Raw genomic sequence first — 14861 nt, 5'->3', positions numbered from 1 at the left:
GATGAGTAAGCGTATAAGAAGAGAGCATGTGACGTCCAGAGGACGCTGACTGAGCGATGAGTAACGCTGAGTAAGGGAGCATAATCGACATAAGGTCAGATAGTCCATGGCTGAGTAATGCGAGTAATCCGGACGCTGTCTAGAATAGTCCGGAACATCGTAGAACGTACCAGAATCATGTGGAGGGATGGCAGGATGCCAAGTAAGTACAGAACAAAAGAATGTACGTATATGGTAAGTAGGAAAGTCCATGCTGGCGTATGGTAGACGCACAGCCACTATCACTGCCACTCCCGGTCCGGCACAGCCGTAGACACAGAAGTTCAACATGAAGTAAGTTGTTACATTAACAGATGTATGCACGATGCTGACTGCTACACCGCAATATCACGTACCTAAACTTCGCAGATCACAGTCTCAACCACCGGAAGGATCACTGAAATCGGAATTTGTCCATAGACATGCAACATGGTTACTTGGCTATGCACTACACATCTTTCAGAAACTGCGGTCTGCGCTCTCTTGCCTTTCATCGGAACCCAACACGAGACCGGTCCATACCAGGGGCTTCTCAGCGGCTGCAGTAAACTTTATGTAGCCTATTGTTAGCGACTCCGTAGAGCACGCGGATGCGAAGCGGCACTCACGTAGACCATGTCGTCTAAGGCGCCATGTGCCTCGACAGCAACGAGTACGGGCTGGTGGTTCGCAGCCACACTCGTCGACGCGATGCGGTAGAAACCAGGGGGAAGACCGCCGGTCACAGTGGCACTCAGGACGCCGTTGACCGCTGGATCTGATAGAGACTTGAAGAACACAGATCGGTCGGGATCTGTGAGTGAGACCTGGTCGAGCGACGCGAGACTCTCGATGACGACCTGCACGTGGCCCTGGACATCGCCCACGCCGTTGACGACTTGCGGTGCGGCCAAGAACGTCGAGCGCACGTTTGTCATATGGCCTGTCTCCAGATTTCTGACCGCAAGCTGGATGGTAACGTCGGCGTTGGCGGTGACCGTGGCGTTGGGTTGAGGGAAGATGAATTTCGTGGAAGGCATGTTGGCGGTGGACGCGATTATGCCCATCGGCGCGGGGTTACACGAGCCCGTCAGGACCTGTCTGCCGTTTGTGATCTGCAAGTCGGGCCTTGTCGCACAGAAGTTGATGAAGTTGTTCGTCGACGTGAGCGAGGATACCTGGCCAGCAGTCGGCTGGTCTTGACCGTCGTTCGCAAATCCGGTGGAAATAACGGACTGAACGATAGCTAAATGCACGGGGAGAAGTGTATCAGAGGATGAGCAGTGTCATGTATAGTTGAAATCTTACTCAGGCTCGATTGTGGGTCGTTGTCATCATCGAGCGCGTATGCCAAGAGCTTTGTGCTCACGAGAGCGTCGCTAGAAGGGGCAGGGGTAGAAGTGTGGGTCTGGTGTGCACTCCTGACATCCTGCAAGGTATGCGAGTGAGATTTTCTGACAAAAAGTGAGGGGAATTTCGCGGCTTTACCGACTGCGGGCTCGTCTGCACGAAGACCGGCGTGATCAGGAGGAAAGCGGCCGAAGAGATCAGAGGCTTCATGGCTGTAGGTCGTAGCTTACGAGGTTTAAGATGGGTCACAAGTGCTAGGCTGGTTTAAAGGTCTGCAAAGAGCCGATCTTGGTCTGTCTCGGGGAAATGTTGGCCTCCGATCGAGCGAGAAGCCAGATCTGGTTGCGATGTCCATACAACTGCTCCATGGCCGGATGGCGTTGCATCATAATCGGTGGGCTCTGTTGACATATTGGCTGTCGCGCTATATCGCTGGTGGCTGGGCTGATAGCATGTCGTACAGTACCAACCGCAGTACCACTGGCAGTGGCTTCCGACGGTTGTCTCGAGCTCGTACGTCCGACGAGTCGCATGCAGTGAGTACACTGGTACGGCGCACGCCGCCATCCTGATCTAAATTACCCAGCAGATGAAGCAATCCAGGTCAAGAGTAAGCGTAGGAGGGTGCCTCAGGGAATGAGAGAGAAGAACGGCGAGCACGTTTGGCGCTCGCCCACGTACGCTCCACACAAGTCCGGTGCCAATTGGTACGAGTCAAGTTAGCGTTATGCGCATTGCGTGGCATGCCTCAGTGTGAGCACTCGATTGATCAAGTAAAACTATACGAAGCGGATGCGCCGTATTAAGGGCCAGTGTGGAATCCTAGAACGTATGAGTGCTACGCCAATTGCGAAGCATCTCGAGATCTTCATTGCGCCCTCAGTAGAGTCGTGTATACATGGCAGTCTAGTGCATTATTGGCGTATGATCAAGAAGCGGATTCGGAAAATAAGAGACATTTGTACCAATATATACCAATCTTCGAGAATTGTGGGGACTTTTAGGTCTTGCTACGCTTCGCGGGCCTATCGCAAGGTGAGGGGCTGCTGCCAGACGAGGAGCTACGGCAGCGTTTCTTGCCCATCGACACTATATCCTTCGGGGGGACATAGCCGTGCTTAGGCTCCCTATCGTGGCAACGGTCCAAGGGGGACCACTCCTTCTCCAGCGCCTTGGCAATCTCGTACAGCATAGGCTCATGGCTCTTTAGATTCTTGGCGAGCTGCTCGAGTTCCGTTCTATAACGCTTTTCTCTCTCTCGTTCCTCCCGGCGCTGCCGCTTCTGTCGATCGAGACGTGTTTCCCCGAGCACGGGCGGCTCTGTATAGGAGGGCTCCGGAGATGGTGGTGGTTGCAAACCGGTTAGGTCGGGCTTCATCGTGCGTGCGCCCGGGATTGCTTGTACGGGGCATATTTCATGACGCGGGCCTTGAGTCGCCGCGAAACCGTCAACCCAGGCTGCCCGGCGTTAATCGTGGGCGCAGGCAAGCTGTCAAACCCATGTCCGTGGGGCTCTTGGCCCATCGGATGAATGGACGCGAATCTGATCATTAGGCGCCTACCACAGTCGTCGCAAGGATCGCTGAAGCTGCGACATACCGGCATTCTAGAGGGCATGAGTCGTTTCACCTTCCGGTTGTGCTGCTGTTCCGGCAGCCGTCAGATCGCGTCTTCGTCCGCGTGTCAGGTTCGCGAGTGGGAAGCTGGTCTGCTGAACGTTCAGTTCGTGCTCGGGTTCCGCTTCGTCACTGTCGTTTCTGCGTCTGCGGGGGAGGGGCATGGCGCGAGGCCGGCGAGGCATCCGTTCGCGGCGGAGCGTCGAATCTCCGCACATATAGTACCCTTGCCTGCGGACGCCCCTGTCAGACGGTTAGCGCGAGTAGTTATGCGAGGGAAAGTCACCTCACCGTGTACCACAGTCTAGCTAGCACACAGTGTACGTCATCTCGCCGCATCAACGCTCGACGTCGGCGATCGTGAGCGGCGAGTCCAACACAATCAAGCCTGTGAGGGACGGGGATCAGCGCTCACCCCGTACATTCAAATTGTCTATGCCAGATGTTGAGGCTACGAATCCAAACCTTCACACTCCACCCATTGAAAAGGTTGGGGACTAGATACCCAAGATTTGGACGTACTGAACTTTATTAATACCTCATTAGCATGATTCGCCCGGAGTGGGATGTTGTAGGATGCTGTCCAGGCCGCGGCGATATCGCAGTATTGGCACAGTACTGACCTGAACGAGTTCGCGGCGTTGGGTACGGGTAGGTGTAGGAAGATTTTCCCAATAGCCAGGGGTGAAGTGCGGATATAATAAAGTCGCACCGGTCTTCACATACCACATATGATTACAGCGTAGATTGCGCGATTCGCACTCACCTATAGGATAAAACCTGCACGATTTGGGAATACTCCACGCTCGCGCGCTCGAACTTGTAGACGTGGACACCCGGGGTGTATTTTGGCTTCACCGCGTCCACGAGCTAGTAGGTCTCCCGGGAGTGTCACGTCGCACCCTTCAGACGGTAGTAACTAGCTGTAGCATGTCTAGCCGTCGTCGGAGTATCATACTATCATGAGCATGGAGAGGTTCACAGCAAGACATGGACGGAAGTGATAGACATGACAAGTCGTGTTGCCTTGACGCGTCAGAGAGCCAGAGACGAGGCTGGTGCAGGCCAGCAAATGCGAGTGACGGTAGGAGAGAGAGAGCGAATTCGAACAGACATGCTCAACGGCGGGCGAGCGCTAAGCGCTGCTGATGACCTTGAGCGCTTAGAGATCGACACTCACCCCAAGTCCGCGACGTCGACTCAGACGGCCTTCAACTTCTCTCTAGCTCACTGCTTTCCTTGAGGTATCATATAGTTCAAGATGTTGTGTTTTCCCGTTCATGGTGAGCGGCTCCGCCCGGCCCGGTGCTTTCCGTTTTCGTTCCGGCCGCCCGCTCGTATATATACCGCGTAGATACAGCTTGTACCTCACGCGTTTGCAACGAGACTCCCCCGTTCGCCCCGTCTCCAGGCAAACCGCCCTCTGTGTACGCCCTCCTCGAGCTCCGAATTCCACACAAGACGCTTTTTCGATGCCGGCTACTGACGCTGTCGATGATATACTTAATTCTGCCCCACTCGCTCTTACCATGGACGGCGGTGCAAGGCGAACATGCCAGCAATGCGGAAAACACTTCAAGTTCTGATCATGACGCTCCAGCGCTACGGTGCGCGGGTACTACTTATTATTGCAGCTCATCTCGCATTGATAGAGTCCAGAATAATGAGATTGCTCGATCCGGTGAGAGCTCTTTCTAGTGTAAGTAGTACTGGCAAAGTTCGCGTGTCCTCGTACTAAGTACACGGCCTGGCTGTACTCGGTGTCAGTGGGGTTTTCTCGACTGGTAAGCCTGCTTTTATCGAAAGCTGTGTACTGATTGCTGACTGTGGGACGAGCACTCAGGCTATGATGCATCGCACGCTACATAAAGGACATGGCGCCGGGCCCGAGACAAGAACATCCACAGAAACACGTCAAAGAGAAAGCAGCCTGATACAAGAGTGATTCACAGAGACGTCCCAAGTTACGCGATACCCTCTCCCTCGGTGTCGGCGTCGCTGCCTGGTCCTATGCCACCTACGAAGTCAGATCAGGTCGGTCAATGCACAACAAGCTACACGCACATTGAGGTGTAGTCAGGGCATCTGGTCGCGCGAGTATCGCGTCTATCTGCGACGACAAGGCTGCATTGCGTACCGAAACCGTAGCCCTTTGGGAGTAGAGCAAGAAAGGGGCGAGTTGACGAATGAGACGAGGGGGGAGAAGAAATCTAAACGAGCTGAGTGATCTTACAGTACGAACGCCTGGACATGCTGATGATGGTTCGGCGTCAGGTTCTTCTTCTCGACCCAGACATCGACGAAGACTTGCGCAAGAAGAGTGGACGGGAACTCGATCAGGACATAGGTGTCGCTGCTTGGGTCCCGGGAGACGTCCACTACCGCTTCAAAAAGCGTAGGCAGCGCATCCCATGCCGCGCGAGCGATTGCGCGCACCTCCAAGCGGATGAACGCAGCATCCGCACTCCAGCAAGCCGATCCGAAGCGCACGATCGCGGACAGCCCCGCGGGAGCGTGGGCTGGGGCGGTACCGCGACCGGCGACGGGTTCTCTGCCAGTAGCCATCGTGGGGCGGGGCCTCTTGGGCGCGCGGGTGTCCGTCAAGTCTCCCTGCGTGCGGGTGCGCTCGTTGGGGGACGTGTGAGCGGAGGAGGGTAAGGTCGTCCCGGACGGAAAGTCTTGATCCTCGAGGATCGGGGACACAGAGGGTGCGTCTCCGAGGGACGCCCGAGTTTTCGTAGTCTGCGGAGCGGTTGACGTCGCAATAGGGACACGAGGCGTGATCATACCACGGACGTCCTGGGTGTCCTGCGAGGGCGTTGTCGCGGGGCCCCGAAGCTCGCCGAAGCGATCGCGGAGGAGCTCAGGCGCACACTCGGTGACCATGCTCGTGCTGGTGCAGACGACAGGCTCGCGGATATCCTTGCCGACATTCACCAGGCGACGCCCAATGTCGTTGATCTTGCGCTCGGCGCTGTTCTCGGGGGCCTCAGCGTCCTCGGGGAGGATTCCGACACGTTCGTCGGCAATGCTGGCTGCACTGTGCGTTTCTGCGACATGCCCAGGCAAGGATTCTGGGATGGACTCGACTCCGACTCCGGATTCTGAGAGACGGAGGGGAAGGCTTGAGGCCTGTCGATGTTCGAAAGCCTGGTCGCGCTCCTCGAGCACGGTCTCGACAGGCTCCACCGCGACGTCGCCTCTGAGGGCGGGGGTGTTCGCCTCATCCGTGTCCTCCTTGTCCAGACTCCGCGAAGACTCGAGTGAGGCATGTATAGTCAGCGCCGTCTCGCCTGAAGCAGTGGCCTTTGGGTCTGGTGAGGCAGGGGAGAAGGTTACTGCGCAGCTCTTTCCCTTTTCCTTGGAGGGGGCCACAGCAGGAATGGGGGTTGCCTTCGGCTCTTGTACTTCTGCGTCGCTGGTCTTTGACGGACCGTTCGACGGACGAACATCCCCGGCGGCGTTGGGACCTGAAATGTACCGAAGAACATGCCAAGTGAGCAAACATAATATGCGTCTACGATATGAGCACACTGAGTGCGTACCTTGCTCTGCAGGCAGGTCCTCGAGTCTCGCGAGGACAGTTGCCATTTGGGTCGACAGGCGGGCATTCTCCGCTTCCATCACGGTGTTGCGAGACGCGAGACATTCCAACTGGGTGCTCATCGCGGAGATTCTCGTTCGCAGGGCGTCGTTCTCGCGTCGCCACGCGTCGTGATCCTCAGGCTCGCGGCCCGCGTTAAGGGCCCCCGGATCCTCCGAGGCGAGCTCCTGGACGTCTTGCGGATGCGCCGAGGAGGATGGGGCAAGAGACTTTGAAGAGGGGTGTCCGTCTTTCGAATTCGCATTGCTCGAGGAATTTAGGTGCGAAGCATAAGGTTCCGGTGCCCGTGCGACGAGCGATGTCTGTCGGTTTGCCTGAATCCAGGCAGCATCTAGGCGAAGCTCGTAGAGAATTGTATCTTGCTATGGGCTCATGGATTAGCTTTAACATACGCCTCGGTGGTCCTGAAGCACTTACTGCTGCCCTGAGTCGTAACTCCTCGTCTGTTGCACGCCTGGCTCTTGGGGTGCCGTCTGCGCCCACCTCTCCGGAATCCATCTCCGAAACAACGGTGTCCATGTTTGCACCATCCGTCGACTTTGAAAGAACGCGGACCAAGGGCTCTGGAGAGGCTGTGGGTAATGCACTGGATAACTCCGTGTCTTGATCAGTGGCGGGGAAATAACCCTCTGCTTCCTTGTCAAACCGAGACGGCGCAGCGTACGAGCTCCGGTGTCCAGGCAGCGAGATTCGGCCAACTTCCGTCGGGGATGGCCGGGTCTTGTAGGGTGATTTTCTGTCCCACATGAAAGGCGCATCCGGCAAGCTTTCGCGTGGAACGAACTGTGTAGGTCATATCGTGACTCTTCAGATGAAAGTCATTCCGGATAGGTACGCTATATACTCACCGTCGAGGACGTTGCAAAGCCTGCGGAGGAAAGGTGCACCTCGGTGTCCTCGTGTGAGTCGCCAGATTGTGACACTTCCTGATCCTCCTGTGAATCGTTGAAGGAATAGGGCTGTCCATGATACCAGAATAGGCGGTCCTTCTGTAACCAGAATGTGCGCTTCTCGGAGAGGTCTATATACAGCCACATGTAGTTCGGGTGCAAAGTATCTGAGTCGTCCAAAAAGGGCCTCACTGAGATCTCCAAGGACCGAGAAGTGAACTGGGGACCTTGGCCACATTTCGGAGGATCAGAAGAGACTACGCAGCGAAATGGTACGTCACCGGGGAGCCATTGTGTTGTAGTCATTGTGGGGCCCAGGAGTGTCCGCCGATTATGATAGAAGCAGTAGTCCTCGTTCCCCCACATGGAAGCGGCCATCATGACGATAGAATGATCAGCCACTTCGGGGGAAGTGGTGTTCGAATGGAATCGGGAGGGAGACTCAGCATTATTGATTGGGACGCCGAGGAAGTTCACGACATAGAAATCGACCGTTCTCCAGTTTTGCGAAGCCTCCTTCTTGATGACCAGAGTGATCTCGATGGTCTGCGTGCATCCATGGCCAGAAGCAACGTCCCCGCTAGGGTACGCAAGAACGATCTTCACGGATAACTCCTGCTCCGAGTACCGTACAACCCGTGGCATATGGGACGAGACAGAGAAGCCAAGCGAAGATAACACCTTGAGGCAACGAGGGGCAATCCGAAATACAATGTCGTCCTCATGATGACCCTGCCAGAGAGCGAGGTCCCACGTACTACTTCGGTATGTCTTGTGATGGCGGCTGCGAGGAGACTCGGTGATTTCGTAGGTAGTCAAGAGGTGTAGCTCGGAGGCAGCGGGCGTGGTGCGCGACAGAAGCTCCAGCAACGCATTTCCCCTCAGGTAATAGAGGCGGTTCCAGCACCCCTCATGTCTCGGATTCTTGCAATGATGGACAGCCTCAACATAGCTCCCACGCCCAAGACAGGTCCCTTCACCCGTTGGAAGGGCGTGCTGGATAGGGAGGATGATAAGGGTTCCATCTCTCCGGTCTTGACACTGCAAGAGGGCGAAAAGCATGCCAGGCATGGACATGAGGGTTTCTCTGTACTCGGAGCATGGCGTGGGGGAATCTGCGCAGGTGATTGTGTCCAGAGCGTGCATCGGGAGATATGTAGACTGGACAGTCAGAAGGTCCATACGAGCACCCTGGGGAGTGAAGACGCAGAGGAGCTGGGGAACATCTTCAGTAGACTCGAGGTGTAGACGTGATGCGAAACTGCTGCGTGTGATTGGAATTGTGTCGCCGCAGTTCATGAAAAATATGGGATGAGGCGCAAACAGACCAAAATGGAAGTCCCGAAATCTTTCAGCAAGACGGTCTATTGGACGGTAATGTTCTGCACGCCAAGCGAAGATACTTTGATCGGGGATGGTCCTGACGATTTCCTCCTGGAGACGGAGGAACGCGTGCAACCCCTCGCCGTAGATCGGAGACATATGGACGCCGAAAATTCCCATGAGCGAGTACGCGGTGTCCTCGATGCGCGTCGCCTCTCGTTTAGCAGCCCATGACATCCTCCGCGCCACACTGGCCAAGTCCACCGATTCAAGACTGGTGAGGATCTCGAAGTCGACCCCAGTGATCTCCTCCAGCGTCCTCGCAAGTCCCGTCTTCGTACTCAAGAAACGCAATGTCTGCGTCAGAAACTCCACGTGCCTGGGCGCGATGAGCTCCTGCAGTGTCCAGCAGCGGGTGTGCCACCTGCTCCTTCGGAAGGCCGAATCCGGTGCCCCGGGGTCATCGCCGTCGGGAACGTCTGAGAGGTAGACGTAGCATGCGTCCGATAGCCGGTACCACTCGAACATCGAGTTGATCGCCTCGGAGAGCTCAGCGCTGCTCGTCTTGTCGATGCAGCACGAGTCGATCCATATGAGTCGAAACCCGGCGTCGCGCGCGACCTTGCAGATCCCCTTGATCTTGTCTGAGAGCTCGGGATGTGCGAAGATGGTGCCGTAGGGGTCGTATTCGAGGTGCGCTATGTTGGAGATAGAAGGCCGGGGGTTTCCTCGCCCTTTGCGTATGGTGGCTTGGAGCTTGCAGACGTCGTCGTAGGATTGCTCGCCGCCCTGCTCAGGGAGAAGCCAAGTGTGAGACAGAATGGCGTAACGGACCTCGCTCGGATCTGCGTGCCATTCAAACACACCCGTCCAGACGTTCAAGAAGCGTGGCATGCTGTGATTCATCCCCGTTGCATTTCAGCGACTTGTGCTCCACGCACACACTTCATTTGGTGCTCACCTTCCTGCCGAACGTCGACAGAATAACCACGGACAGACTCTGAGTGACTGGGGACGTGCAGGGGATGGGGGGAAGTGGGGAAGGGCTGACAGCGTGCCCGATACGCGTTTGAAGCATCTAGAAACTGAAGTCATGGTATTTGTACACCTCGAGAAACGCCCGTGTACAGCCCGCATCACATCTCCTTCCCCTATACAAAGTTCTGTCAAATACGACGCGAGGTGTGCACCGCCTAGATCCCGCTGGCTGGTAGCTGTACGACTCAGGCGGGGGTGCATGCTATGCCAGCGACGCAGATGTCCTGCCTTCACAAGCTTCTGCAGGTGAGCGTGGGGTTTCTCGGCGGCGTTCATGCACTTCTTCCATCCATATGTTGTCTCCAGTACCCGCCTCGCGTCCGACGGTAGTTATGGTGCGGGCATCAGAGCACCGCACAGCATGTGGGGAGTGGACTCCGCTGCGGCACGGGATGATGCCTTGACCAAGCAGCGCAATATCCCGTCATGGAGGAACGGGCTATGCTGTCGACCATTCTGGGAATCCGCTGTGCTCTTTGGTGGATATCACCCAGCGGCTTGTCAAGCGGCGCCTGCTCATGATCAGTGTCTTGGCAGGACTGCAGCTAGGACGACACATGAGACGCGGGGCTGGCCGAGCTTCCGACCGTGAGGAGAGCGATCCGTTTGTAACGGCTGTATTTCTGCACATCCAGTCTTTCGGCGGTCATGGCCAGGAACGAATTAATAAAATGACGTGTTCCCGCGTACAAGGATCTTCGTGTCTGCACGCGGCACCGTGGTGAGCATCAACTATGGATCCCGTTACGGAGACGGATGACTCACATTTGCATGCACTAGGCGAGGGTTATCATGGCGAATGTAGAATGTCCACTGCCGATGTAGACGAGGGAAATCATGATAGCAGAGAACGCGCTGATACGTCGACAACGCAATCGTCGGGCGTCGGAGTATTGCGAGGTAGTCAATCCCGCGGCCGCACGTACAGAGAGTGCGGAGAGTCCGTCGTCGCCGTGCCCCCAGAAGAGCCGCAAGGTGCGCGATTTGATCATGATCAGTAAGTAGAACGGCTGATTAACAATGTAGCACAAGTATAGACGTACTCGCGCCATCTAGTCTTGTACGGTGCCATCGCATGTCGCGTAGCTGGATTGATCTAGACGGGGGGCTCGCGCCGTGCCTTCTAACCACACACAAGCACTCACAGATTAGTGTCTATTCTTTCCAGATAAATTGGGCGTACGGGAGGACTCACATAATATCTGTGTGGGCCGGCGGCTCGCGCGACGAGGCAGGTTGGACTATAACAAGCCCTTCCGCGATCACCCTTCCACAGTCAGCGTATGAACAGTTGTACGTGAGAGCTCTACTCACCTTATACCGCAATAGATGAAGGATATGTCACCTCGCTTGCGCCCGGCTTCGGTTATTATGCGTAATTGGCCCGACAGAGATAAGTCTAGACAAGGGAATGCGACAGTTAGCACTCACCCCGTGTATGATTTCTCCTAGATAATAATGGCATTGGCCCAATACCCCGCAGAGTACCCGGAGATTTTGATGAAACCGGCTATAAAGCGAGGTCGGACCACAAAGACCGCACTCTCTGAAGGCATAGTCGAAGTGATGGGAAGGTGAGGGGGAGCGCGCACTTCGCTGCACTGCATTTCCCTCAGGAACGACACGAGGAGACGGCACCGAGTAGATCAGTGGGCGGTGGAACGGGGACAACACGTTACAAAAAAAACCCAGCTTCGTAGAAGTACGTACCTGCGTGCAGCTGTACCACTGCAACAACCTTCCGCATCTCACTGTGCCAAGCACACCTGCGTGCCATGACACGAAGTCCAGAGCACGAATCCAACAGTGCGAGCGATCCGAAGATGTCGGTTTCTGATACTAGTAGTACGCAGTCAACGAGAGACAGAGAGGTGGCGGGCACTGCCAGAGAGCGAATCGACGGACTCGAGGCGGCCTGAGCGAAACTCCAAAGCCGCCCAGCGTTTGATTTTCGGCGCTTGCACCCGATATCGATGACGTCATTTTACTATGGGCTTCCGCGCTGCGGCCGAGGCGCCCGAACCTCTTGTCAACGCGCACTCTCGCGCTACGTTCTGCCACCCAGGAATTCTGCGTCACCTTCGGAATTTTTTGAACGGCTTCACTTCGCAAGCTGTATAGACTCGTGCGAGTCGCTCGACTTGTTCACTCCCCGGATGAAGTCTGTCAGGTCCAGCCCTACGGCATAGGCTTTCGGTGGAACGCGGTAGCACGATGCAGCGCGCGCAAGTGTAAGCATGACGCAGCGTACGTATATAATTGCATGATCGTACCTTGGGACGCGACAGTGAGAGCGTCGAGCTGAGCGAGCACGGTCTCCATTCGAGTTTGCGACGACAGGACAGTGTTTTTGGACGTCCGGTCAGCGACCTGGGAGATGAGAGCGGACGTTTGCGCCCGTAAGGCCTCGTTCTCGCGTCGGTATACATCGAAGCACGCTCGCATTGCACGGGCGATAAGCGGGGTCCAAGATGAAAAGGTGCTCCGACACACTCTGGGGCGACACCATCGACAAGGGAGTCGTTAGAGACCTCGAAACAGCCGCACCGCGTTTCCCGGCTCTACAAATGTATCGCTCGAATGCCTCCGTAGTACCGTGCAGGGGAGTGATTCCGTGGTCTCCCAACCCCCGAAATATGGGATAGCATCGTGCTGATTGTGCGGGGTGTAGAAGAATGTACAATATCCCTGACAGTTCCGAATGTCAGTGCGTAAATTCGAAGAATACCGCCAGAGACGAACAAAAAAGGCGCACCGTTTCCAATCGGGATAACGAGTCAGATACACTTGAAGTCGGAATCAGCGCATTGGTCGCGTCCCAGCATGATCGTCGTTCGCATCGTCAGTGTCGAGGCAAAGCCCGCTGTGCGCGCTTCTTGTGCTTTGGCCAGAAGACACACGGCCGAGATCGGAGGACCGGGACAGCTCTACGCTGTGTACGATGACCAGGCGAGGGCTCTCCCGCTCCTCCACATGGTATTCCTCGAAGAATTCCGCGCCTGAGCTGAAGTACAGTGGTGTTCCGTGGACTTGCGTCGCGGAGACGTCCTCACAAAGCGAGGCTGGATTCGACGTGCGGATCGTAGTCGGATCGGCGGGATCGGAGAGTTGAGAGCGTGTAAAAAATGGGCCGTAAATCCACATGCATCGCAAAATCAGCGCACCGAACGGGTGGTATATCAGAATCGATGACCAGGCACTCACCGCAGGGGTTGCAGGGATTGCTGTGGACGGAGACCAAAGTTCCCCCGGGTGTCAGGCCTTGAATCATTGGGAGAGATGGAACTCGGAGTACCTTATTTGGAGTTGTCGCTGCCTAAAATTGAAAGAATCGGCCTTAAATGGTGGTTGGGTGGACTCGGACAGATCAACGAGGTGTATCGATATGTTTCCTAGATGTCGACAGATATCTACAGGTGACAGGACATTAGTATTCAAAGTGTCCGGATCAATGAGGCGTCCCGGCGTGACACGCAGGAGCCGAGCGGCACCGGGATCATTCTCCCAGTCGGCGTTGGCATACACGACGAGCTCGGCTTCTGCGTCGACGCAGAGCCTCGCATCTGGCGAGTTGAACGTCTGTAGCTCTCCCGCCTCCGCTCCCGCGAACAGAGCTGCGAGTCTGCCTCAGAATGTATGCGGAAGATGGACTGTCCTTCCGAATGATATGAAGCGTACCTGTACGTGCTGATGCGTTATTTGCGCTGCCTATCGAAAGGATTCTGCCGTAGGAACCCGATGCACCGAGGGGTGTAGCGGTTGCTGCAGCTAGATTTTTGTGGGCGAGGGACCTCCTAGCGTATATACGCAGCGGCGTGCCAGCCAGAGCTGTGTCTGCGAATGTCAGTTCTCATGATTGCGTCTGGAAACGCACCACTGCTGAACAGGAGCCTTGCATGGCAGGGGGCAGGGAAGTGAGCCACATGTCGCAGCTATATTGCTACACAAGACGTCCTTCTGCACGGTCGTAGTCAGGAACTGTTGGGAAACCGCGGGCTCGTTGTAGAGTGTGTTCTAGGCCGTATTTACCGTGAGGCCGCTGTAGGCAGGCACGTAGTGAGTCTAATCTGCGGCTCGTATTACTGATCTGCACAACTTACATTTGTGCACACTAGGTTCATTCCAAACCCCTCGGACGTCCACGCGGAACGCGGACGGGTCTTGATATGAGATTATGTACGCACGAGTAATGAATTAATGACAGGGCAAGAACGCCCCCGACGTGAACGAGTCCCTGTTCGGCAGGCGTCGACGTCAGCAGCTCCGAATGAGTACTCCACTAGGGATGCGGACCGAGAGGATAGCGCGTAGAAAGGCTATACGGCCAAGCCTCTGTCCTCTGGCGTGAAGATGGTGGCGCGCAATGTTGGGCCCGGGCCGCGCGTACGAAGAGGTCATCTTGCCACAACCTCGAAACGGTGGACTGAAATTCAGTCGTGTATCTGCATGCCGTCCCTCAGCTATATGCTGTTGAACTTCTGTGTCTACGGCTGTGCCGGACCGGGAGTGGCAGTGATAGTGGCTGTGCGTCTACCATACGCCAGCATGGACTTTCCTACTTACCATATACGTACATTCTTTTGTTCTGTACTTACTTGGCATCCTGCCATCCCTCCATATGATTCTGGTACGTTCTACGATGTTCCGGACTATTCTAGACAGCGTCCGGATTACTCGCATTACTCAGCCATGGACTATCTGACCTTATGTCGATTATGCTCCCTTACTCAGCGTTACTCATCGCTCAGTCAGCGTCCTCTGGACGTCACATGCTCTCTTCTTATACGCTTACTCATCGTCCTCCCCAGTAGTATATAAGGAGGACTCTGCAGGCCTCTGCTCTTCAGTCGTTCTCTCACAGACTGAAGAGTAAGTCCCACACTACCTATGCTTCCTTACATGTTTACTTACTAGTACTTGTAGCCTCTCTTTGTGCGGCTTACAGGTACAGTACTATGCAATCATAGTCGTTCTCTCACAGACTGAAGACCTCTCTTTGTGCGGCTTACAGCCTTCCAGGTT

At 55.6% G+C, this 14861-nt stretch overlaps 6 protein-coding genes across 6 annotated transcripts; 2 read left to right on the top strand and 4 right to left on the bottom strand.

Moving 5' to 3' along the window:
• Positions 1 to 605: 605 nt before the first annotated feature.
• On the bottom strand, positions 606 to 1268 carry TRAVEDRAFT_133194 (uncharacterized protein; the record flags this gene model as incomplete). Its single annotated transcript, XM_008045486.1, has 1 exon — positions 606 to 1268. A coding segment is annotated over one exon (663 nt), but the record flags the coding sequence as incomplete, so codon positions are not given.
• Positions 1269 to 2368: 1100 nt separating this feature from the next.
• On the bottom strand, positions 2369 to 2746 carry TRAVEDRAFT_52401 (uncharacterized protein; the record flags this gene model as incomplete). The annotated part of the gene is made up of 1 exon (XM_008045271.1): positions 2369 to 2746. The coding sequence occupies one exon, from the start codon at positions 2744 to 2746 to the stop codon at positions 2369 to 2371; it is 378 nt and encodes a 125-aa protein (XP_008043462.1).
• Positions 2747 to 4948: 2202 nt separating this feature from the next.
• Positions 4949 to 8555, bottom strand: TRAVEDRAFT_23673 (uncharacterized protein; the record flags this gene model as incomplete). The annotated part of the gene is made up of 6 exons (XM_008045127.1): positions 4949 to 5001; positions 5049 to 5134; positions 5218 to 6454; positions 6530 to 6902; positions 7006 to 7371; positions 7437 to 8555. The coding sequence occupies 6 exons, from the start codon at positions 8553 to 8555 to the stop codon at positions 4949 to 4951; spliced, it is 3234 nt and encodes a 1077-aa protein (XP_008043318.1).
• A 603-nt stretch (positions 8556 to 9158) lies between these two features.
• On the bottom strand, positions 9159 to 9695 carry TRAVEDRAFT_133199 (heterokaryon incompatibility; the record flags this gene model as incomplete). The annotated part of the gene is made up of 1 exon (XM_008045485.1): positions 9159 to 9695. A coding segment is annotated over one exon (537 nt), but the record flags the coding sequence as incomplete, so codon positions are not given.
• Positions 9696 to 10440: 745 nt separating this feature from the next.
• On the top strand, positions 10441 to 11721 carry TRAVEDRAFT_31489 (uncharacterized protein). Its single transcript, XM_008045175.1, has 6 exons — positions 10441 to 10543; positions 10605 to 10694; positions 10883 to 10962; positions 11035 to 11092; positions 11154 to 11238; positions 11550 to 11721. The coding sequence occupies exons 2-5, from the start codon at positions 10646 to 10648 to the stop codon at positions 11216 to 11218; spliced, it is 252 nt and encodes an 83-aa protein (XP_008043366.1). The 5' UTR covers positions 10441 to 10543; positions 10605 to 10645; the 3' UTR covers positions 11219 to 11238; positions 11550 to 11721.
• Positions 11722 to 14308: 2587 nt separating this feature from the next.
• TRAVEDRAFT_31488 (uncharacterized protein) lies at positions 14309 to 14816 on the top strand. Its single transcript, XM_008045174.1, has one exon. It carries the CDS (start codon positions 14385 to 14387, stop codon positions 14655 to 14657), a length of 273 nt encoding a protein of 90 aa, XP_008043365.1. The 5' UTR covers positions 14309 to 14384; the 3' UTR covers positions 14658 to 14816.
• Positions 14817 to 14861: the final 45 nt, after the last annotated feature.

The sequence above is a fragment of the Trametes versicolor genome, assembly GCF_000271585.1.
Source record: "Trametes versicolor FP-101664 SS1 unplaced genomic scaffold TRAVEscaffold_12, whole genome shotgun sequence".
NCBI lineage: Eukaryota > Fungi > Basidiomycota > Agaricomycetes > Polyporales > Polyporaceae > Trametes > Trametes versicolor.
This window is presented reverse-complemented; position numbering and strand designations above follow the sequence as displayed.

What these genes read in the sequence shown, in the direction of transcription:
- TRAVEDRAFT_31488 (XM_008045174.1), top strand. Translation starts at nt 14,385, where the DNA reads ATGGACTTTCCTACTTACCATATACGTACATTCTTTTGTTCTGTACTT.
- TRAVEDRAFT_31489 (XM_008045175.1), top strand. Translation starts at nt 10,646, where the DNA reads ATGTCCACTGCCGATGTAGACGAGGGAAATCATGATAGCAGAGAACGC. An exon ending in GGGGGCTCGCGCCGTGCCTT is followed by an intron (nt 10,963 to 11,034) that starts CTAACCACACAC and finishes GGGAGGACTCAC; the next exon opens with ATAATATCTGTGTGGGCCGG. An exon ending in AGGTTGGACTATAACAAGCC is followed by an intron (nt 11,093 to 11,153) that starts CTTCCGCGATCA and finishes AGCTCTACTCAC; the next exon opens with CTTATACCGCAATAGATGAA.